General features: G+C 42.9%; 1 protein-coding gene across 1 annotated transcript in view; it reads right to left on the minus strand.

The window, feature by feature from the left end:
• Window positions 1–25,613, minus strand: part of PITPNA (phosphatidylinositol transfer protein alpha) — an 88,557-nt gene that overhangs the window by 54,252 nt on the left and 8,692 nt on the right. Inside the window, exon 2 of the mRNA XM_069761338.1 lies at window positions 23,553–23,583. Coding sequence (XP_069617439.1) covers window positions 23,553–23,583 — 31 coding nt within the window. The remainder of the gene's footprint in view (window positions 1–23,552; window positions 23,584–25,613) is intronic.

Here is a 25,613-nt window from a genome sequence, read left to right on the forward strand (position 1 = left end):
CATGGGCATGCATGGCTTTCAATGGCACTGGGTCACTTGTGTTTATTGATTACATAAGAGCAGACAAGAGTAACCGGATGAATTCTGAAGTGTACCGGGATATACTTTCAGCCCAGATTCAGCCAAATGCTGCAAAGTTGATTGGACGGCGCTTCATAGTACAGATGGACAATGACCCCAAGCATACAGCCAAAGCTACCCAGGAGTTCATGAGTGCCAAAAAGTGGCACATTCTGCAATGGCCAAGTCAATCTCCAGATCTAAACCCAATTGAGCATGCATTTCACTTGCTCAAATCCAGACTTAAGACGGAAAGACCCACAAACAAGCAAGACCTGAAGGCTGCGGCTGTAAAGGCCTGGCAAAGCATTAAGAAGGAGGAAACCCAGCGTTTGGTGATGTCCATGGGTTCCAGACTTAAGGCAGTGATTGCCTCCAAAGGATTTGCAACAAAATATTGAAAATAAAAATATTTTGTTTGGGTTATGTTTATTTGTCCAATTACTTTTGACCTCCTAAAATGTGGAGTGTTTGTAAAGAAATGTGTACAATTCCTACATTTTCTATCAGATATTTTTGTTCAACCCTTCAAATTAAACGTTACAATCTGCACTTGAATTTTGTTGTAGAGGTTTCATTTCAAATCCAATGTGGTGGCATGCAGAGCCCAACTCGCGAAAATTGTGTCACTGTCCAAATATTTCTGGCCCTAACTGTATATCGATAGAGATATATAATATATATATATATATATATATATATATATATATATATATATATATATATATATATATATATATATATATATATATATATATACACATATATATATATACACATATATATATACACATATATACACACATATACATATGCATATATATATATATATATATATATATATATATATATATATATATATATATATATATATATATATATATATATATATATATATATATATATATATATATATATATATATATATATATATATATATATATATATATATATATATTAGCTGAAGAGCCCGGCGTTGCCTGGGCATAGTAAATATCTGTGGTTAGTTATAGCACGTCACTTCTCTTATTTTCCCATCACTCCTCTCATTTTCCCAATCACATCTTTAATTTTCCCCCTCACATCTCTCATTTTCTCCCTCACACCTCTCATTTTCTCCCTCACTCCTCATTCCCGCCTAACACTTGTCATTTCGACCTCACATCTGTCATTTTCCGATCACTACACTATTTTCCCTCACTCCTCTCATTTTGCACTCACACCTTTTCATTTTCACCTCACACCTCTCATTTTCACCTCAGTATATACATGTTTGTCATCTCCCTTATATATAGTATACACCTGTATGTCATCTCCTGTATATAGTATATACCTGTATGTCATCTCCCCTGTATATAGTATATACCTGCTGTTTGTTATCTCCCCTGTATATAGTATATACCTGTATGTCATCTCCTCCTATATATAGTAAATACCTGTATGTCATCTCCTTCTATATATAGTATATACCTGTATGTCATCTCCTCCTGTATATAGTATATACCTGTGTGTCATCTCCCCTGTATATAGTATATATCTGTGTGTCATCTGCTCCTGTATATAGTATATACCTGTATGTCATCTTCTATATATAGCATATACCTGTATGTCATCTCCTCCTGTATATAGTATATACCTGTAGGTAATCTGCTCCCGTATATAGTATATACCTGTGTGTCATCTCCTCCTGTATATAGTATATACCTGTATGTCATCTCCTCCTGTATATAGTATGTACCTGTATGTCATCTCCTCCTCTATATAATATATACCGGTGTGTCATCTCTCCTGTATATAGTATATATCTGTGTGATCTCCTGTATTAGACCTCGTTAACACGTTATTTGCTCAGTATTTTTACCTCAGTATTTGTAAGATAAATTGGCAGCCTGATAAATCCCCAGCCAACAGGAAGCCCTCCCCCTGGCAGTATATATTAGCTCACACATACACATAATAGACAGGTCATGTGACTGACAGCTGCTGTATTTCCTATATGGTACATTTGTTGCTCTTGTAGTTTGTCTGCTTATTAATCAGATTTTTATTTTTGAAGGCTAATACCAGACTTGTGTGTGTTTTAGGGCGAGTTTCGTCTGTCAAGTTGTGTGTGTTGAGTTGTGTGTGGCGACATGCATGTAGCGACTTTTGTGAGATGAGTTTTGTGTGGCAACATGCGTGTAGCAACTTTTTGTGTGTCGAGTTGCATGTGACAGGTTAGTGTAGCAAGTTGTGTGCAGCAAGTTTTGCACATGGTGAGTTTTATGTCTGGTGCCTTTTGAGTATGTGCAAGTTTTGTGTGAGGCAACTTTTGCATGTGTTGCAAATTTTGTGCATGTGGCAATTTTTCCGCGTGTGCAAGTTTTTCGTGTGGCGAGTTTTCCATGAGGTGAGTTTTGCACTTGTGGCGAGTTTTGCGTGAGCCTAGTTTTTGCATGTGGCGAGTTTTGCGCGTGGTGAGTTTTGAGCGGCGACTTTTGTGTTTCGACTTTTATGTGGCGAGGTTGGTGTATGTGTGGTGAAATGTGTGCTGAGGGTGGTATATGTGTTCAAGCACGTGGTAGTGTGAGGCGCATTTTGTGTGTGTGTTCATATCCCCATGTGTGGTGAGTATCTCATGTCGGGGCCCCACCTTAGCAACTGATCGGTATATACTCTTTGGCGCCATCGCTCTCATTCTTTAAGTCCCCCTTGTTCACATCTGGCAGCTGTCAATTTGCCTCCAACACTTTTCCTTTCACCTTTTTCCCCATTATGTAGATAGGGGCAAAATTGTTTGGTGAATTGGAAAGCGCGGGGTTAAAATTTCACCTCACAACGTAGCCTATGACGCTCTCAGGGTCCAGACGTGTGACTGTGCAAAATTTTGTTTCTGTAGCTGCGACGCCTCCAACACTTTTCCTTTCACCTTTTTCCCCATTATGTACATAGGGGCAAAATTGTTTGGTGAATTGGAAAGCGCGGGGTTAAGATTTCACCTCACAACGTAGCCTATGACGCTCTCAGGGTCCAGACGTGTGACTGTGCAAAATTTTGTTTCTGTAGCTGCGACGCCTCCAACACTTTTCCTTTCACCTTTTTCCCCATTATGTACATAGGGGCAAAATTGTTTGGTGAATTGGAAAGCGCGGGGTTAAAATTTCACCTCACAACGTAGCCTATGACGCTCTCAGGGTCCAGATGTGTGACTGTGCAAAATTTTGTTTCTGTAGCTGCGACACTGCAGATGCCAATCCCGGACATACACACACACACACACACACATTCAGCTTTATATAGTAGATATATAGATAGAGATAGATATATATATATATCTACTATATAAAGCTGAATGTGTGTATGTGTGTGTGTGTGTGTGTGTGTGTGTGTGTGTGTGTGTGTATGTGTGTGTATGTCTGGGATTGGCATCTGCACCGTCGCAGCTACAGCCACAAAATTTTGCACAGTCACACGTCTGGACCCCGAGAGCGTCATAGGCTACGTTGTGAGGCGAAATTTTAACCCTGCGCGTTCCAATTCACCAAAAAATTTTGCCCCTATCTACATAATGGGGAAAAAAGTGAAAGGAAAAGTGTTGGAAGCGTCGCAGCTACAGCCACAAAATTTTGCAGTCACACGTTTGGACCCCGAGAGCGTCATAGGCTACGTTGTGAGGTGAAATTTTAACCCCGCGCGTTCCAATTCACCAAACAATTTTGCCCCTATCTACATAATGGGGAAAAAAGTGAAAGGAAAAGTGTTGGAAGCGTCGCAGCTACAGCAACAAAATTTTGCACAGTCACACGTCTGGACCCTGAGAGCGTCATAGGCTACGTTGTGAGGTGAAATTTTAACCCCGTGCTTTCCAATTCACCAAACAATTTTGCCCCTATCTACATAATGGGGAAAAAAGTGAAATGAAAAAAGTGTTGGAGGCGTCGCAGCTACAGCCACAAAATTTTGCAGTCACACGTTTGGACCCTGAGAGCGTCATAGGCTACGTTGTGAGGTGAAATTTTAACCCCGCGCTTTCCAATTCACCAAACTATTTTTCCCCTATCTACATAATGGGGAAAAGTGAAAGGAAAAGTGTTGGAGGCAAATTGACAGCTGCCAGATGTGAACAAGGGGGACTTAAAGAATGAGAGCGATGGCGCCAAAGAGTATATACCGATCAGTTGCTAAGGTGGGGCCCCGACATGAGATACTCACCACACATGGGGATATGAACACACACACAAAATGCGCCTCACACTACCACGTGCTTGAACACATATACCACCCTCAGCACACATTTCACCACACATACACCAACCTCGCCACATAAAAGTCGAAACACAAAAGTCGCCGCTCAAAACTCACCATGCGCAAAACTCGCCACATGCAAAAATTAGGCTCACGCAAAACTCGCCACAAGTGCAAAACTCACCTCATGGAAAACTCGCCACACGAAAAACTTGCACACGCGGAAAAATTGCCACATACACAAAATTTGCAAAAGTTGCCTCACACAAAACTTGCACATACTCAAAAGGCACCAGACATAAAACTCACCATGTGCAAAACTCGCCATGCGCAAAACTTGCTGCACACAACTTGCTACACTAACCTGTCACATGCAACTCGACACACAAAAAGTTGCTACACGCATGTTGCCACACAAAACTCATCTCATAAAAGTCGCTACATGCATGTCGCCACACACAACTCAACACACACAACTTGACAGACGAAACTCGCCCTAAAACACACACAAGTCTGGTATTAGCCTTCAAAAATAAAAATCTGATTAATAAGCAGACAAACTACAAGAGCAACAAATGTACCATATAGGAAATACAGCAGCTGTCAGTCACATGACCTGTCTATTATGTGTATGTGTGAGCTAATATATACTGCCAGGGGGAGGGCTTCCTGTTGGCTGGGGATTTATCAGGCTGCCAATTTATCTTACAAATACTGAGGTAAAAATACTGAGCAAATAACGTGTTAACGAGGTCTAATACAGGAGATCACACAGATATATACTATATACAGGAGAGATGACACACAGGTATATACTATATAGAGGAGGAGATGACATACAGGTACATACTATATACAGGAGGAGATGACATACAGGTATATACTATATACAGGAGGAGATGACACAGGTATATACTATATACAGGAGCAGATTACCTACAGGTATATACTATATACAGGAGGAGATGACACAGATATATACTATATACAGGGGAGATGACACACAGGTATATACTATATACAGGAGATGACATACAGGTATATACTATATACAGGGGAGATGACACAGCAGGTATATACTATATACAGGGGAGATGACATACAGGTATATACTATATACAGGAGATGACATACAGGTGTATACTATATATAAGGGAGATGACAAACATGTATATACTGAGGTGAAAATGAGAGGTGTGAGGTGAAAATGAAAAGGTGTGAGTGCAAAATGAGAGGAGTGAGGGAAAATAGCGTAGTGATCGGAAAATGACAGATGTGAGGTCGAAATGACAAGTGTTAGGCGGGAATGAGGAGTGAGGGAGAAAATGAGAGGTGTGAGGGAGAAAATGAGAGATGTGAGGGGGAAAATTAAAGATGTGATTGGGAAAATGAGAGGAGTGATGGGAAAATAAGAGAAGTGACGTGCTATAACTAACCACAGATATTTACTATGCCCAGGCAACGCCGGGCTCTTCAGCTAGTATATATATATATATATATATATATATATATTATATATATATATATATATATATATATATATATATATATATATATATATATATATATATATATATATATATATATATATATATATAACCAGCAATAGCCTGCAGCAGAAATAAAATTAGTGCAAGAACTGTCCGCTTTTGATCCAGTGATAAATACTGATCGAACATGCTCGGATAATGTGTGTTATCCGACCATGCTCAGGTGCTAACCATGTGTCTTTGGTGTGCTTGAATAATATGTTCGAGTCTCCGCGCCTGCATGTCACGCGGCTATTCGACAGCCACAACACATGCATGGATTGCTAACAAACAGGCAATTTATCTGAGCATGTTTGCTAATCACTGGCGACAAGTCCTGTTTAATCCCTTACTGACATATGATGTACAGTTACGTCATATACCGACTCTCTGCCTATAATGCAGGCTCAGAAACTGAGCCTGCATCTTTCCTGGCAGATGATGGCTGTGATCTCACTTAGTGCCTCAGTCTGTACTCTAGAGCTGCCCTTATCAAAAGTCACAGCCTCAGTTGGACATATTGGAGAACACTTCCGATCACCCCTTCACATGACAGTCGTGCCTATTAGCACCAGAGTCACACTTGTGCTTTCATGGTCTGCTTGAACTAAGCTGGAAAGAAATCTGACTGTTGTTGGTGCTGTAGGAAACCAGAGTTGCAAAATCCTGCCCTTGTGAAGTCCTGTTCCTCATTAGCCACTGGAAAGGAGTGAAGAAAAATATCAGACAAGGTACAGATGAAATCCTGCAGACTAGAAGTGTCTGCAGACTGCCGACTTATTGATTTCTATGCTTCGTGAACATGTGATAAATTGTGAATGTATAGAGTCTACTCAGCCGGGAACTCTGTAATTGGACAGTCAAGTTAAGAGTAGAGGTGGCTATATACATCAGATGATCACTGGCTATATACTGTTGATTTCAGAGGGACCAGTTGATTATCTAACCTGTATAGTGGGGTCCCAACTTTTCAACGCACATTTTGGGGAAAGAAGGGTGGGGCATGCTGGATTTTGACGTGACTGATCCTCTATGCCCCAGGATGGATAAATCCCAGCTTCCTATCAAGAACACATGCTTGGCTAAACTGATTGTATAAGTCTATGTGGCGGTTTGAAGAAATAGCGGTCTACCAAAACGAATGTACAGCCAACTTCTATATAAGGTTTATGGCCACCTTAAAGTGAATGTCCACTACCCTAACTCAGCTACTGGTTTTGCCATTAAGTGCTTAGAAATAGTTCCCCTGATGAACCCCAAATGCCCCATAACCCTCACACTATTCCGCCAGCATCACACAAAGGCCCAACAGGATCTACTGGGCAGGGAACTGCAGCAGGCAAAACAATGATATAGTGAATAGAAGTAACACAAAGTACCAAAACACTAGCACTGGAAATAAAGATTACACCCTACTCCCCCCTCACTGACTAATCATGTTCTACTGTAGTAGAATGGATGAGAAGAGTGATATGTTTGAATGCATATAATAGAGCAGTGTTCCCCAAGTCCGATCCTCAAGAGCCACCAACAGGTCATGTTATCAGGATTTCCTTAGTATTTCACAGTTGATAATTCCATCACCTGTGCAATACTAAGGAAATCCTGAAAACGTGACCTGTTGGTGGCTCTTGAGGACCGGAGTTGGGGACCACTGTAATAGAGGATGTACAGATATATTCACAGCTAAAAAAAATATAAAGGGAACACTAAAATGCAGCATCCTAGATATCACTGAATGAAATATTCCAGTTGCAAATCTTTATTCATTACATAGTGGAATGTGTTGAGAACAATAAAACAAAAAATGATCAATGTAAATCAAAATTAATATTCCATGGAGGTATGGATTTGGAATAATACTCCAAATCAATGTGAAAAATAAAGTTACAGGCTTATCCAACTTCAGTGGAAATGCCTCAAGACAAGGAAATGATGCTCAGTAATGTGAGTGGCCTCCATGTGCCTGTATGACCTCCCTAGAACGCCTGGGAATGCTCCTGATGAGGCATTGGATGTTGTTCTGAGAGATCTCCTCCCAGACCTGGACTAAAGCATCAGTCAACTCCTGGACAGTCTGTGGTGCAACGAGACATGATGTCACAGACATGCTCGATTGGATTCAGATCTAGGGAACAGGCGGGCCAGTCCACAGAATCAAACCCTTCATCATGCAGGAACTGCTGACCCTTCAGCCACATGAGGCCTAGCATTGTCGTGCATCAGAAGTAACCCCAGGGCAACCGCACCAGCATATGGTCTCACAATGGCTCTGATGATCTCATCCTGGTACATAATGGCAGTCAGGCTACCTCTGACGAGCACATGGAGGGCTGTGTGGCCCCACACCATCACTGACCCACTGCCAAACCGGTCATGCTGGAGGAGGTTGCTGGCAGCAGAACGTTCTCCATGGCGTCTCCAGACTCTGTTACATGTGCTCAGTGTGAACCTGCTTATCCGTGAAGAGCAGCAGGCGCCAGTGTCAAATCTGCCAATCTTGGCATTCTCTGGCAAGGTCAATCGCCCTGCATGATATTGGGCTGTAAGCTCAACACCCACTTGTACACGTCGGGCCCTCATATCACACTCATGGAGTCTATTTCTGACAGTTTGAGCAGACATATGGATGATAGTGGCCTGTTGGAGGTCATTCTGCAGGGCTCTGGCACTGTTCCTCCTTGCACAAAGGAGAAGAAGGTAGCGGTACTGCTGCTGGGTTGTTGTCCTCGAATGGCACCTGGTGTACTGGACTACGCCTCGCTCTGGAACATTTCATTCAGTGATATCTAGGATGCGGTATTCTAGTGGTCCCTATCATTTTTGAGATGTGCGTATGTGTGTATAATATATATATATATATATATATATATATATATATATATATATATATATATATATATATATATATATATATATATATATATATATTTATACACATACATACATAGTTAAAAAGATTTTTTTTTTTTTAAAAAAAGGGGGTTTGGTACAGTTTTAGCCAGTTGAAAAAATAATGTATGAAAAACAAGATGATCTTGCAGTTATGATACCTTTTAATGGCTAACAATAATAAAATAAATGATGTTACACAGCAAGCTTTCGGGACCTCTTAGGTGCCTTCCTCAGGCATGGTATAACAAAGTTTCTGAAGAAACACAAATATATGCACAAACAGCCAGCAAAAAAAAGGGGCATGGTATGATAAATGAACCTTTGACTAAACAAAGCTCACGGTTTATTCCACCCGCACAGTATGAAAGTCACATGAGTGTGATGTCACATCAGATTCCAGAGGGAGGAACTCAGGGAGAAATTGATGTGACATGACGGAAGTCAGAGGCTTCTCAGCCAGAGATCATATGAGCGGGGGAGGGAGCATCTCAGATTACAGGAGGATTTGAGAAAGCATGGCAGTTACTTCACATAAAAGGAACTTATATAGTGGCTGACCCAGTTAAAGCAAATTTCAGCATAAAATGTATTGACTTGTCCTAACTGCCTTTCTCATTTTTCACTCAGTCCAATGAACCTCATATTAGACTGACACCTCTACAGAGAACAGGAAACCTTTTTTTTTTTAGTAGTTATCTCATTGTCACCACAGGCAGGATTACACAGGACAGTAGCAACTATGCACAGATTACACAGGATCACTTCATACTCAGATGACGGACCCAGCTCACTTCCTCCCTGCACAATCACAAAGCATACCTAGAAAACTATACTATAGAAGTCAATGAAGAGCTCCAGATCATTGTTTCCCCATGGTACATGTAGTTATCGTAACTCATATAGAATAAACAAAAAAAGTTTCACTATCTAATTGGAATTAAAATAATACAGATGGTACAGTCTCCTTGATTGCTGTATTGTCAGTGTATCTAAAGAGCTAGCTTGTAATCAAATCGTGGACTTAAAAAATAAATCAGGGGAGCAGCGAGAATAAAATTAGAGCACAAAAGGGTCACTTCAGATCTGGCGACGGGTCCCCTTTCATGGATAGTGAGTAAGTACAGTGGTTAATTAGGTGATCAGTGGACGGAGCACGGTGAACCTATAAATCATAGAACTGGTTAGTCTGACACAATGGCGAGGTCCCAAACGGAGTGATCTGTGGAGCGGGCGATTACGTGAGCTCATAAAGTAATGACAGTAAATCTATGCAGTTTATGTACCAGGTTAGTATGTAATCACAATAAAAGTTGGTGACAGAGCAGAAAACGCTATAAAGAACTGTACAGAGTTATACAACTTGGTTACTAGATATTAGGTTACGTCTTCTTACTTATTATATGAGCGGAGATATTCTGGCAGATTAGTCATACATTATGCAGGCTTCCTCGTATGAATGGATGACAAAAGCACTAAAAAAAAGGACAATATTTAAGCAGCTCAAAGTGTGACTGAAAGATCAAGATGCAGAGCGACCAGCCCCCAGCCACAGAGCGACCAGCCGCCAGCCACAGAGCGACCAGCCGCCAGCCACAGAGCGACCAGCCGCCAGCCACAGAGCGACCAGCCCCCAGCCACAGAGAGACCAGCCCCCAGCCCAGAGCGGCCCCAGCCCCCAGCCGCAGAGCGGCCCCAGCCCCCAGCCACAGAGCGGCCCCAGCCCCCAGCCACAGAGCGGCCCCAGCCCCCAGCCACAGAGCGGCCCCAGCCCCCAGCCACAGAGCGGCCCCAGCCACAGAGCGACCCCAGCCCCCAGCCACAGAGCGACCCCAGCCACAGAGCGACCCCAGCCCCCAGCCACAGAGCGACCCCAGCCACAGAGCGACCCCAGCCCCCAGCCACAGAGCGACCCCAGCCCCCAGCCACAGAGAGACCCCAGCCCCCAGCCACAGAGCGACCAGCCCCCAGCCACAGAGCGACCAGCCCCGAGCTAGAGTGACTACTTTCAGACTTTTAAACCAACAAGTTGGTGATGTTACAACTGTGGTGCATGAGGTTAGATGGCGATTTTACAGCTCATAGTTAGGCCACGTTCACACATTCAGTATTTGGTCAGTAGTTTACGTCAGTATTTGTAATTGTAAGCCAAAATAAAGAATGGAACAATAAAAGAAAAAGTATAATAGAAGCACGTCACCACTTCAGTATCTGCAAGCCAAAACCAGGAGTGGGTGATAAATACAGATGTACAGACTACTGAAAGTGTGAACGTGGCCTTATGCAGTGATTGAGAAACTTGTATAAAAAGCTGAGATGGCACACAGAGTCTTAAAAAAAAATATTTCCATATGCCATCTTCATTAAAATCAGAATGAACAATTACATTTGCAGAAGGAGCTGGAGGCCAGAGGCGGCGGCCGGATCGCATTACACATGCTTCAACTTGCCATCTTTTGCTTCTTACATGGATTTCTCCATATACATTGTTGTCTGGAGAGAATTGTTAAAGGCTATGGGCACACGTCAGGATTCTTTGCAGAAAACCGGACTTTTTCTGCAGGAAATCCGCATGCGTTTTTTTCACCGTTTTGAGGATTTTTCGCATTTTTTTCCGGAGCTTCCGAATGCATCAAACAGAGGGAAATCCACAAATAATCCGCAAAATTAATGAACATGCTGCGTTTTTTACGTGGAAAAAAACGCAACATGTGCCCAAAAATTGTAGACTGCATTCTATTAATAGGGTGCTTAATGGATGCGGATTTTTTTGCGTTTTTATAGCAAAAAAAACACGAAAAATCCGGAACGTGTGCACACAGCCAAAGACTCATCTGAAAAGACAAACCCCTGGAGATGGGAATGATCACTTTAATAGTTGAATTCCTGGGACACAGCCGTGCACACGGATCTTTTGTTTTGAAGTGGCCAGTGATCGGATGGAGATGTCAGATAAGGAGTCACGTGATACTCCGACTCTTCCAAAAAAGTGGTGGCGTTCAGTGACGAGTTGCCTCCTGCAGCAAGGCAGTCATACCCATAGTTTTCTGACTCCCTGTATGAGGCACCTTTCAGATGGGCACCACCTGTGACATCATTAGGACGGTTGCTTACTTAGGGCAGTGCCAGGGTTAATGGGTGAATGGGAGATGTGGCACCAGAAGAATACTTTTCAGAGTGACATATGCGGATTGGGGTGCTGAGCCCAGTATAAAACCAGACATGCATAACATATGGGACATACGTGCCATCACTCCCTTAGGAAATGTGCATGCAAGACCTAAGTTAGGATATAGGTCTCTCTCTAATACTCAAATACTTTAACTTACAAGACAAGATACTCCGATCTACAGCTCTGGTCAAAATTAAGAGACCACTGCAAAATGTTCATATTTTTGAGTAAAATGTAAATTGTTCTTTTATTCTATAAACTACTGACATGTCTCCGAAGTTCCAAGCAATACATTTTGTATTTGTTTTCTGAAAACGAGAAATGGTCAAAATAACAAAAAAAAAAATGCATTGTCTGCAGACCTCAAATAATATAATGCAAAAAAAAAAAAGTTCATAATCATTTAGAAACAACAATACTAATGTTTTAACTCAGGAAGAGTTCAGAGATCAATATTTTATGGAATAACCATGATTTTTAATCACAGCGTTCATGCGTCTTGGCATGCTTTCCACCAGTCTTTCACACTGCCTCTGGGTGACCTTATGCCACTCCTGGTACAAAAATGTAATAAGTTCTTCTTTGTTTGATAGCTTGTGAATATCCATCTGCCTCTTGATTACATTCCAGAGGTTTTCAATGGGGTTCAGGTCTGGAGATTGGGCTGGGCATGACAAGAATTTGATGTGGTGATCCTTCATCCACACCTTGATTGACCTAGCTGTGTGGCATGGTGCATTGTCCTGCTGGAAAAACCAGTCCTCAGAGTTGGGGAACATTGCCTGAGCAGTAGGAATCAACTGTTTTTCCAGGATAACCTTATATGCGGCTTGATTCATACGTCTTTCGCAAAGATTAACGTGCCCAATTCCATCCTTGCTGAAGCATCCCCAGATCATCACCGATCCTCCACCAAATTTCACAGTGGGTGCAAGACACTGTGGCTTGTACTCCTCTCCAGGTTTCCATCTTACCATTAGACGACAAGATGTTGTCAGAAGTTTATAAAATAAAAATTTACATTTTACTAACTATAACTATAGAACTATACTGCATTTGTAATTGGAGGGATTTGCAAATATAATTATTACACCTACTACACATTGGGATAGGATCTTGGAGATGGGAATACCCCTTTATACTTCTCAGGAGGATCTAGACCAGTGCTTATCGGCAGATTACCATAACTGCTGTCTTCCTGAGGACCCCCTTTGTGTATATTCATTGCTCAAGCACAGCGGCCCCCATACTTTACAATGGACTAATCATCAACACTCCTCTCTAACAAGGTTCACCCAAAATTGGCATTTTTTACCTTTAGAAATGCAACCAAACTTTGGGGGATGGCAGAGATGGATGAAATACAGAACTCTGCTATCCCTGGCAGTGCCATGGAATGTGGACATGTTCGACTCTCGCTCCACTAAAATGTAGGACTCAGGAGGACCCCCAGCCGTTCTTGTGACAGTCGGGGGTCAGATACTTCTCAACTAACCACATTTTTAGGCCAATTACACACACACATTTTGATGTTTTTCAGTGATTGTTTTTCACAGCGTTTTCTTAAAATGCAGCAAAAAAATTGTAATACAAATAGGGTATTAATTATTCATTAATAGGAATACTTATTTCCTTTGTTTAATAAGGACTATCGATTCTCAATGAATAAGTCTATTCTGAACACTGAACAGAAGTTTCTGGCTCTCTGTGGTGATTCATCATTCCAGAAGCCTTAGTCATTAGGGGCTGGTTAATGTATAAACTGGGCTGTCTTCTCTATTAGCTCAGCGACTCTTTCTTCATATTTAGACTCTTATTTTGTGGTATATTCATAACAAATGGTGACTATGGGAACTCAACTCTTAGTACATGTACTATATCTACAGACGTATTGGGACACATCTCAAGATGATCGATTTCAGCTTTTTCCATTCAGTCTCCTTGCCATGTGCGCATAAAATCCAGCCCCTTGCCATGTGCGCATAAAATCCAGCCCCTTGCCATGTGCGCATAAAATCCAGCCCCTTGCCATGTGCGCATAAAATCCAACCCCTTGCCATGTAGTCTGCCTTTACTAGCATTTGTGAAAGAATGGGTCATTTTCTCACTGAATTTGACTTTGGTACTATAATAGGATGTCACCACTGTAACAAGTAATTCCTGAAGTTCCTGCCCTTCTAAATATTACACAATCAACTTTGAGGAGTACTATTATAAAGTGGAAGTGTTTAGGAACCACAGCAACTCAGGCTACGAAGTGGAGACCACCTAAAGTTACAGAGCGGGGTCACTGAGTGCTGAGGCACACAGTACATAAAAGTCACTAACTCCCTGCTGACCCCATAACTGCAGAGCCCCAAACCTCAGGAATTAACATTAGCACAAAGACTGTGCACCAGGAGATTGCTGTACAGGTCTAACAATCATCATAAAGGGAGCCCGATAATTCGAGCAGACCCCTCTTCATGAATTGGGAGTGCCGGGCGAGCTATGCACACCTCACCACAAATCATACTCTAGAATTGTGGCATAGCGAATTTCGCCACTCGTCTTGAATTTGATGAGTATCGTTTTCAATGTCCCAACTATCTCCACTTTGTCGTAGCTGGGCAAAAATGGCGTGAACTCCAAAAATTGAGTAATTTTCTAAAATTTACACTTTTCAAAGCTTTTTTTAAGAAGAAAAAAAAAACAAAAACAGAATACTAGTTTAAAATCTTTGATGAATCAGCCCATAAATGTACATCTATTAAGTGACTTACTTTGTGCCACAAATTTGCACCAAAATTTTGGTACACATTAGGGAACACCACTTTCTACAAACTCATGCTGGTTCCAACAAAGTCTCAGCTTCTACTCAAAGACGACGCACAAAGCAGCTAAAACACACAAATATGGAGCAAGTACAGTTTGATGCAAACTGCATCATTTAGTTTGATAAATCGCTCCCAATGTATCAATTTTGTCTGAAGCCCCAGTTCACACATGTTGGATTTCAAAAGTATTTGAGCACAAATTCTGCCCCCAAATCCAAGGGAAATTTGCACAATAATCAGCATCTCATGAATTTGAATGGGCCCTGTTCCCCTGCAACTGTGAATTTTAATATAGATTTCCAGCTGGACGTTGGGGGGGGGAAAATGGATTAGTAGCGTAGCATGTCACCTATTTAGGTCAGAAATCATGAGGCTAGCGCCAGTGACTGACAATTATACTAATTAACAGACATGTAGCTCATCCGCCATACAAGTCCCAAAGTACAGCCTCAGATATGTTGTGGAAACACACAATTGAAGGGGTGGATGTCTTGATGGGCTGTGAATCTGGCTGTGCATTATTAGGGAAGGGAGCAGACACATTCTGTAGATGCCAGGAGACCAAGGACTACTTGTTTCCCCCAGTTTAGCTCACCAAACATGTCTCCGTTCCCAATGACAGGCAATCGAGAGACACAATACACCTTTGCTATTCTAATACCAAGTGCAGAATCAGCAGGTAGCACTTTCGATCACAGCTCTATGGCCATACATATATAAAGTCACACTACCAAATATCGTAGTTACTTACCGATAACGGTATTTCTCTGATCCCATGACGGCACCACGGAGAGAGGGATCCGCCCTCAGGGACAGGAAACCTACAGATCCAAAAGGGCGGTACCTCTCTCCCACATCACTTGGTTTACAGAGCCTTAACAGAACTTCAGCTGTAACTTTAAATGGTTATTCCAACAAAAAGATTTAAATTTCAGGCTTATCAGAGGCACCGCGTGACTAAATATTAATGACTAAACTTAGTGTGCACACCCACACGTGAAGGGAGGGAATATACGGGTGCAGTCATGGGATCAGAGAAATACCGTTATCGGTAAGTAACTACGATATTCTCTTACCTCCATGACGGCACCACGGAGAGAATTTCATAGAATGTATATTAGGGGGGGGGGGGAAAGGGGGACCACTGCTTCCAGGACCTTTCTGCCAAAAGTCAGGTCTGAAGAAGAAGTCAGGTCTAGTTGGTAGTGTTTAAAAAATGAAGAGGGAGAAGACCTAGTGGCTGCTCTACATATCTGCTCAATTGATGCTCCCGCTCGCTCTGCCCAGGAGGTTGCCACCGATCTGGTCGAATGAGCTCTGACTCACTCTGGAATGGCTTCACTACACAAAGAATATGACAGGATGATGGCATCCCTTACCCATCTCGCCAACATGGCCTTCGAGGCTTCATGCCCTTTGTTTGGACCCTGAAAGCACACAAACAGAGACCTATCCCTCCTACACTCCCTCGTGGCTGCTAGATATTGGGTTAAGCATCTTTTAACATCTAGTGTGTGTAGGAGTTCTTCCTTTCTATTTCTGGGTTTTGGACAGAAAGAGGGTAAAGAGATCTCCTGAGATCTATGAAACCGTGACGCTACTTTAGGAAGGTAGGATGGATCGGTCCTAAGGACTACTCTATCATCTAATATCTGAGTCAGAGGCGGGTATGCTGATAGAGCCTGCATATCACTACTTCTGCGGGCCGACGTTAGCGATACAAGAAGAGAGGTTTTGAGGGATATTATTTTTAAAGAAGCTTGTGACAAAGGTTCAAAAGGTGCTTTAGTCAGTGTGCAGAAAGTACTAGGTTTAGATCCCAGGGAGGTGTAGTGTGGTGGACAAGCGGTCTAGATCTATTAGAGGCCTTAAGTCTTTTTATCCAGCGATTCCCCGCTAAATCGCAGTTGTAAAGGGCCCCTAGCACTGCCACGTGACCTTTAAGAGTGCTTGTTGCTAAGCCTTTTTCCAACCCCTTTTGAAGGAACTCTTAACACTTTCTGAATTGGGATTTCCCCCCGATACGCTGGCACCCGAAACTGACAAAAATCTCCTCCAGACCTTCCCATATGCTCTAGTAGTTACTGGTTTTCTACTTAACAAGAGAGTTGAAACTAAATTTGAAGAGAATCCTCTCTTGGTTAAAAAGTTCCCTCTCAAATTCCAGGCCGTCATATGTAAGCTTTTCACTTGTGGATGGTTTACCGGCTCCTGACACAGAAGGTTCGGGATATCTGGGAGAACTCAAAGGTCTGTTATAGACATCATCCGCAGCCACGGAAACCATGCTCTTTTTGGCGAAAAGGGAGCTATCATGATTACCCTTGCTCTGTCCTCCCGAATCTTCCTCAGTACCAAGGGAATTAGATCTATTGGGGGAAAGGCATATGCTAGCTGAAAGTCCCAGGGAATTAAAAAGGCGTCTAGGGTTACTGGACCCCCCGTGGGTCGATCGAACAGAAGGCATGTGTCTTCCGGTTTAGACTGATTGCGAACAAGTCTATCTCCGGGAGACCCCAAACCTCTACTATGTGGTTGAATACCGCCTGGTTTAACTCCCACTCCACCTGTTTCAGCTGTGTTCAGCTTAGAAAATCTGCGGCCTGATTTTCTGTCCCTTTGATATGAAGGGCTGACAGCGAGGACAGATTGGCCTCTGCCAACAACAGGATAGATTTTTCTACCTCCATCAGTGCTCGAGATCTCGTTCCCCCCTGGTGATTCAAGTATGCTACCACCACCCTGTTGTCCGAGAGCACCCTCACGTGGTGGGAACGGAGGAAGACTAGGAAGTGGTTGAGCGCACGTTTTACTGCCAGGAGTTCTTTCATGTTTGAGGAAGCTGGTTTTTCCTCCTCCGACCAGGGCCCTTGGGCAATTTGGTCATGTAAGTGTGCCCCCCATCCCCAAGGACTCACATTGGTAGTCAGTGTTACAGATATCGGCCATACCCACAGAACACCCCTGGTTAGGTTGTCTGGATCCACCCACCAAGCTAGGGAACGTATTGTTGGGGAGGAGATTTTTAAGCACTTTTCTAAATCTCCCTTTAAGAGAGATTCTGCTTCTAGTATCTCCCACTGGAGATTTCTGGTGTGACTCTGGGCCCATTGGACCGCTGGGATACAGGCTGTCATCGACCCAAGTATGGACATTGCCTTGCGCAAAGTGAGGATCGGGGATTGCATTGTGTTACCAGTAGAATCATGTTTGAAACTTTTCCCCCCGGAAGACGGCATTCTTGCTTTATTGAGTCTACCATTATCCCTAGGTACTGTTGTACTTGGGTTGGGATAATCCTGGACTTAACTAGGTTCAGCATCCAACCTAGATTTGTCAGGGATGTCATTACTTTGTCCGACTCTTGGCTGCAATGGAGGGATGACTCTCCAACTACCAAGAGGTCGTCCAGATATGGGACTATAAGTATGTTTTGCTCTCTAATGTGAGCCATGACCACTGCCATCAGTTTCGTAAACACCCACGGGGGTATGGCTAGGGCGAAGGGAAGGGCCCTGAATTGGTAATGCTTTAGTTCCCCTTGCATTAATACCGCCACTCTGAGGAATTTTTGGTGATCTGAGTGGATGGACACATGGTAGTATGCGTCTTAAATCGATGACTGTCATAAAACAAGACGGATAATGTGTTCTGACACAGGTTTTTATTTTGAATCTCTGAGTCACTAAGTACTTGTTTAGTTTTTTCAGATTTATGATCGTTCTGTAAGTTCCATCCGGCTTCGTTCGAAGAAACAGAGGGGAGTAGAATCCTGTGCCCTTCTCCTGTTCTGGAACTTCCTGCAGGACGTATTGTCAGAAGACTCTGTACCTCCTTTTGAAGGCCCAGTTGTTCGGCCTCTACCTTCCTTTGTGGTGTTATGACAAAATGATGATATGGCATTGTATGGAACTTCAGTTTCAGTCCTGTCTTTATTATATTTAGTATCCACGCACTCCCAGATATTTTTTCCCAGGCTGGAAGAAAGTATGTCAACCTCCCTCCCACCTGGGGCACACCTTCATTGGGACTGTTTTTTGTTATCAGGTTTGTTGAACATGAAGCCTCTTCCTTTAAATTTTTTATCCTCCCATCCTTCTTTTTGATTTTTAGGGGGTCTTCTACGCATAAATTTTCTGCTCCGAAAGGGCCGTCTATAGGATTGGTTGGGAAACCCTGGAAAAGCTTTTTTCTCGTTCCCTGCCTTCTGAAGAATGTCATCTAGGGTAGGACCAAATAAAAATTCTCCTTCGCAGGGAATGGAGCATAGCTTGGCTTTCGTCTGTAAGTCTCCTTGCCAACACTTGAGCCACAAAGCCCTTCTAGCTGCGTTTGAAAACGAGGCAGACCTTGCTACTAGTCTCACTGAGTCTATAGAGGTGTCTGCTAGATACGCAGCGGCACTCTTCATTACTGAGACAGAGTCCAATATTGACTCTCTTGGGGATCTATCCGTTAGCCGTCGTGATCTAACCACACCATTAATGCTCTGGCGGTACATGTGGCGGCTATTGCTGGTTTTAACCCAGCACTGGCAGCCTCCCAAGAGCCCTTTAAGGATACTTCTGCCCTCTTGTCCATTGGGTCCTTAAGGGTCCCCATATCTTCAAAAGGCAAGGCAAATTTTTTAGAAGCTTTTGCAATGGCTACGTCTAGTTTTGGCGCTTTTCCCCAGAAAGAGCAAGCTGGGTCATCAAATGGGTATTTCCTCTTTGGGGTTAGGAGGACTTTTTGTCTGGTCTCTTCCATTCCTTTTTTATTAAAGCTTGAATTTTTTCATTAAATGGGAACGCTCATTGTTTCCGTTGTTCTAGGCCGCTAAACATAAGTTCTTGTGCCGTTTTCTTGGACCGAGTCTCCACTAGCCCCATGGTTGTCCTAACCACTTTACTAGATAAAGCATTGCGGCCGCTCACGCGCGTGCATGCGCAACACCTTCCAGAGGAAGCGCCGGAGCAGCCGCTGCTGCCTGCAAAGTTACCGTGCTTCCTATAGGTGACAGCCGCCACCACCTCCTGGGCCACAGACCGGCGGGCATGTCGCCAGGCGGCTGCCGCCACCTATTACCGGCCATATACGGGTTATTGAGGGAGAGGCAGACTGGATCCTGCTTCACTGCCTCTCCCCCGCACACGCACAGGGCCCCCCGACCCCGGATCGTGGCCTTCGGGGGAGGAAGAATGAAGCACGTCCGAGGCAGGGCCCCCCGCAGCCTGAATCCAGTTAGATGGACCCCCGGCATCCCACGACGTCAGGTATGCTGCAAGTTCCCCGTCAGGGACAGGAAACCGAACTGATGTGGGAGAGAGGTACCGCCTTTTTTCACCTGTAGGTTTCCTGTCCCTGAGGGTAGATCCCTCTCTTTTCTCCATGGTGCAGTCATGGGGGTAAGAGAAAGAGGTTGTTACACAATGTAATTATGGAGAACACTGGCATTAAATAAGAACACAAACTTTATCCTGGAAAAAGAACAAAAAAAAAAACATTTATACACTTTCAACAGGCTATTTCCTTTATTTCTGTAGAGATTTCAATGGGGGGAAAAAAATCCACAGAAGAAAAGAATCTTTTAAAAGAGGTAATTTGGCAGCTTAGGACAATATTAATCAGCTTCAGCAGCATGGCGGAGGGAAGGACTTACAGTGTTAAATAACACTCACGGTGAATAACCATTTTGTACTTTTGGACTTTGCAGCTTTGTGTTAGTCACCGGGTATGTGCAGATACTGCGAGGGCTAATTATGGAGGATTCAGAAGCATTTCGTTACAAGGCTGGCCCGAGGAACAATCAGGGAGCCAGGAACAAAAAAAGTACTAAACAAACAGGAATGCTCTTTAGAGAACAGAAACTAAAAATACCTGGGTGTCGAAGATAGTGGTAAGGGGAACTGTTGTGGGGCTGACGACCGGAAATTCAACTTACCCTCGGGATCAAATAAATAAAGCTAAAACTCTGGAAAAAGGTTTATATTAGCTACACTAATGATTAACCAGCAGCGCGACCATTAGAGAACAGAGGGGATAATCGGAGTTACAAATCCTTTACTTTAAGCCAATCAGAAACATTTAAAAACATTGGCTGGTACCTCTGCCTTCTCCAAAAAAAAGAACCTCAAAGTCATCCCCATCCCTTAAAACAAAGCATTTTTTATAAATTACGGTTATCTAAAATTCCTCGGATATCCACCAATTCAAGTTTTATTCATTCTTTTTTAGATTTCGATGAGAAAATTTGAAACTTTCCAGCACGCAATGCGGAATGTGATCAACAATGTCCGCTCCTCCTAATATCCATAGCTTCACACCAGTGTGCGCTCATAGAAAGCTTTACAGAACCTGCCCAAATAACATTTGTCTTGTCAAAGGGGGCGTGTTCATGTAAGACTCCTCCCCCAAATGGTAACACCCAGTTGTCAATTTCTAGGACAAATTACCAAGAACAGAATGGTGCAAAAAAAAAAAAAAAGTGTAACTTCCTTAAAGGGAATATACACGTGGATCCGCAGTGAAATATAGCAAGACCTACAGCGCACAAATGCATGTTTTACTTGTAAACGTGAAGAAAAAAAAACAAAACTTCAACATGGCGGCTGAGGATGATGCAACTAGGAAGAGGAGTTTTTTGGGTTTTTTTTTTTTTTTTTTTTAACATCTTCTACCCCCTTCCCTAGACTGACAGGTCTATTCCCATACACGTATGAAATGCATAGTCATCCTAGTCACAAGTGCGTTTTCTCTGAAAGACCGCACAGTGAAACATTCAGCAATAATGGAGCTGGTGGCATCTGATTCACGCTGCCTGTAGTTCGGTCATATTGCACAGCTAGTAACATTATCAAGATTTGTGGTTACCCATATAAAAAAAATAAAAGCTCAAAATCACAGTAAAAATGACCCATAGCACAGCGGACTGGTTCAGTTTGCCCTACGTGTGGCCACCACTGAGGGTGCGCATTACTGCTCATGCCTCTCTGAATGCTGTTAGTGGTCTGTGACTATTTATGCGGCTTCAACAGTCACCTATGACGCATTAACGGTGTGAATGACGATCAACCCCTGAAAAGAGGCGAATAAATCACCAAGACACTGTACTAGTATAAGAAAAAGAAGAAAGCACGCTATATCAGGTTATGTAAAGATAAATACCATGCCACCCAACTCCTATATAATTGAAGAGGTCCGGTCACCAGGTCACTTTTTTGTTCTTATTTTACTTCCGCTGCCCCAATGAATACAATTCCAGAGATACAGGCCTTTATATTTAGTGCTAACTATTACAGTCTTTACAAGGGAGCATGGCTCAGAGTAATTCTACAAAGCAGCCAAAGACACGCCCCAGAGGATCCTCTATAGCCACGCCTCCTTAATAAAGACCACAACATTTTTTGCACTAAATAAAAACTCCATTATCTCTGGAACCGTACGGCGGATTTTCAAAAACAAAGAAGTGGAGTATTCAGGGGAGCAGTGTAAATAAAATAGAAGCAAAACACGGACAGTTTGGACCTGGTGACACATCTAGTTTAAGCAAGTTTGCAATGATGACCTTCTGCACAGCGATGTTCAATTTGCCGTGGCCGCTGCCAGTTATTGCACATCAGCTCCTATTCAAGAGGATTTTTTTAACCCCTATAAATTGATAATCCATGGGTGATGGGAGTGAAAAGCTGAGTAGGAAGACTAGTCACATCTGCATTAAATAGGGATTTTTGTGTACTCACCATAAAATCGTTTTCTCCGAGCCATTCATTGGGGGACACAGACCGTGGGAGCTGATTTCCCCAATGAGGCGTAGGAGAAATTAAATTTATGATAACACCTCTGCAGCTGATGTGATTGGGGTCTTGTAAAGTCCTCTCAGGACAGTGGCATAGTAATCTTTGTTATGGATGATCAGTAGATTACAGGTATCAGGGCGTTCTTCACTGTCTGCAACTGACATATATGATGCTTTTGACAAACAGCATCCATGGCAATCCGCAGCTAATCAATGATTTACAATTACACTGTACACTTCATGCTTCGCTTCACCGGACTTTTGTTATGGAGTCTACTGTCCTAAAGAAAGACTACAGTGACAAATACCCGCTCCCTCCAGGGAGGCACCCTTCGTTTTAGGAAACATCAGAGCAATAAATGTAAGTGCTGGGTGTGATTGCTGCCAGACAGGTACGGGCTTAGTCACAAAGGGTAGACTCCAGAAAATCTACATTCAGCAGATAGTTACTTGTACAGTTTCTATTTACAGCAGAATAAGGACTTTAAAGTCGCAGACATATTTTTGTTGGATGACTGCAGAGAATTGCTGTCTTGCGACACACGTCACTTTGTGACCCAAGCCTTAATGGGATGTCTTTGATGACTATGTCAGTGACTGCAGACTTGTACCCCAAGGCCGGACAACCCCTTTAAATAGTTAACTTAAAAATAACATTTATCACTGTAAATACATGATCATGGGGGTCTGACTGCTAGGACCTCAACCAATCCAGAGTACGGGAAGTGAGAATGCAGTGGTTGAGCGCATGTGTGACCTCTGCACCATTCACTATTTTTAATAGCGGTGGTCCCACATGTGCACTACTGCTCCATTCACAGGAGGAACATAGGTCCCCCCTTTATCCAGATGAGTGCGGGGTCTGTCATCAGATCACTCACTAATTACCTATCCTGTAAACAGGTGATACACGTTATTTGCAGGAGAAACCCTGGCGATCACCCGAGGGCAGAGCAGGTTTCAGACAAGGTCAGCTGGTGGAGCCATCCTATGTCACCAAGCTTTCTGGTCATGTGTCAACCATGGAACATCACGGAAAAGGGAATTTTAGTGTAATGAATAGTAGGAGACGTTCTTCTTACCTCCTCCACAGACACGGGCAACACAACTCGGCTGCAAAAGAAAGAAAACAAAAGTGAGACAAACAGAAAAATGTGCACAGGCAGCAAAAGTTTATTTCCACTGACTAGCATCCAATGAAATCATGTCAAAATCTATTTTCAGAAAACGGTAAATTTACAGAATGTTTTGTTCCAAGCCTTTTCCTTTAGAAGTTGCGACTAACAGGAAAGATGATGATAACTAACGTTAGTGGAATATTTCAGAAACTATTTCCAGAGGACCTGCTCACCCTGCTGACATCTTGGGTATTCTTACGCTCCCCATAAAATGAGAAGGCGGAGGCAACTATGCCATTCCTCTTGTAAGGCCACGTTCACACTAGCAGTGTTTGGTCAGTATTTTACATCAGTATTTGTAAGCCAAAACCAGGAGTGGAACAATCAGAGGAAAAGTATAATAGAAACATATGCACCACTTCTGCATTTATCACCCACTCCTGATAGTGGCTTACAAATACTGATGTCAAATACTGAACGTGTCCTTAATGTACAAATGAACTGACCTTCGTGGCTATGCAATAGGCCGATTTATCACGGACAATGACTGTCTGGGCACAGACTGTGATATATGGACCAATCGTGGGTCAAAGAATTTCAGGGGGAAGGCAAATAAACATTTCTGTCTTATTTGATAGGTCGATGCCTCTTTAAAAGCTTTGTGCATCAGTGGGGGTCTGGGTCTTGAGACCCCCACCAGTTGCTCAGAGCGCTCTCCTTCTGCATAAGGGCACACAATCACATAAGAGTATGGACTAATGGACATTCTCTCCAGCCCATACTCTGCCATGTCCATCCATGCCACAGCTGAGAGCTTCTGCCCTGTGGTTTCAGTGATAACCAGGCAGAAAAGTAATTTAAGGTCACAAACGGATGGAAGATAACAACGGTAAAAAAAAAAAAAAAACAACGGAACAAATAACTACAAAATGGAAAGTTAAAGTTTTTTTCAACTTTTATAATCAATGTTAATCTGCAAATAATGAGAAAAAGAACGCTGTATATTGTATACCATTGGATTGGTAACTGACTATTGAAGTATTTCTGTACGCGGCATGATCGTACGACAATGTGTAACTCACAGAAGAGTGTGAACTGCGCCATGATATGTAATACTTTCTTCTAATCAATAAAGAATTCACAGGAAATTCAAGGTAACCTTCATCTCTCCAGCGCTTCTTACAAGGCTCTGGACTGACCACCTGACATTGTGCAATGATTCCATGTGTAATTGGATATGTGCACACACTGAGGATTTGCTACCCCCCAAAAAAAAAATGTGCACAGAAATGAAGACTATTGGACATTACAGTCCATTAAGCTGGGGCTGAAAGGCAATACTGACCACAACACAGGTCAAAGGTTGCTACATACCGCCGCTGCATCTCAGAATTGTGCAAGTAAGGGAGGTGGCTCTGCTACATGCAAGGTACCGCGACATTGTAGTGGCAAAAATTGGCTTTTATTTGTAAATCTGCTTGTCACAGTACCTTTGCAGGACGCAGCGAGACCTCATTCACTTGCACTATGTTTTGATGTAGCAGTGATCTACACAACCCATGTAGTGGTCCTAGTCACCATGCAGACTCCTACCTAATAGCAAGGGCTATGGAGTTGGTGTCCAGTTTGGTGGAGTTAGAGTTTGTATAAAATGAACCAACCCTGACAATCTAATATTTTGCACAGTCACACGTCTGGACCCTGAGAGCGTCATAGACTATGTTGTGAGGCGTAATTTTAACCCCGCGCTTTCCAATTCACCAAACAATTTTGCCCCTATCTACATAATGGGGAAAAAGTGAAAGGAAAAGTGTTGGAGGCAAATTGACAGCTGCCAGATGTGAACAAGGGGGACTTAAAGAGTGAGAGCGATGGCGCCAAAGAGTATATACCGTACAGTTGCTAAGGTGGGGCCCCGACATGGGATACTCACCACACACGGGGATATGAACACACACACAAAAAGTGCCATACACTACCACATGCTTGAACACATATACCACCCTCAGCACACATTTCACCACA

This window comes from Ranitomeya imitator, chromosome 3 (genome assembly GCF_032444005.1).
Source record: "Ranitomeya imitator isolate aRanImi1 chromosome 3, aRanImi1.pri, whole genome shotgun sequence".
In the NCBI taxonomy this organism is placed as follows: Eukaryota; Metazoa; Chordata; class Amphibia; order Anura; family Dendrobatidae; genus Ranitomeya; species Ranitomeya imitator.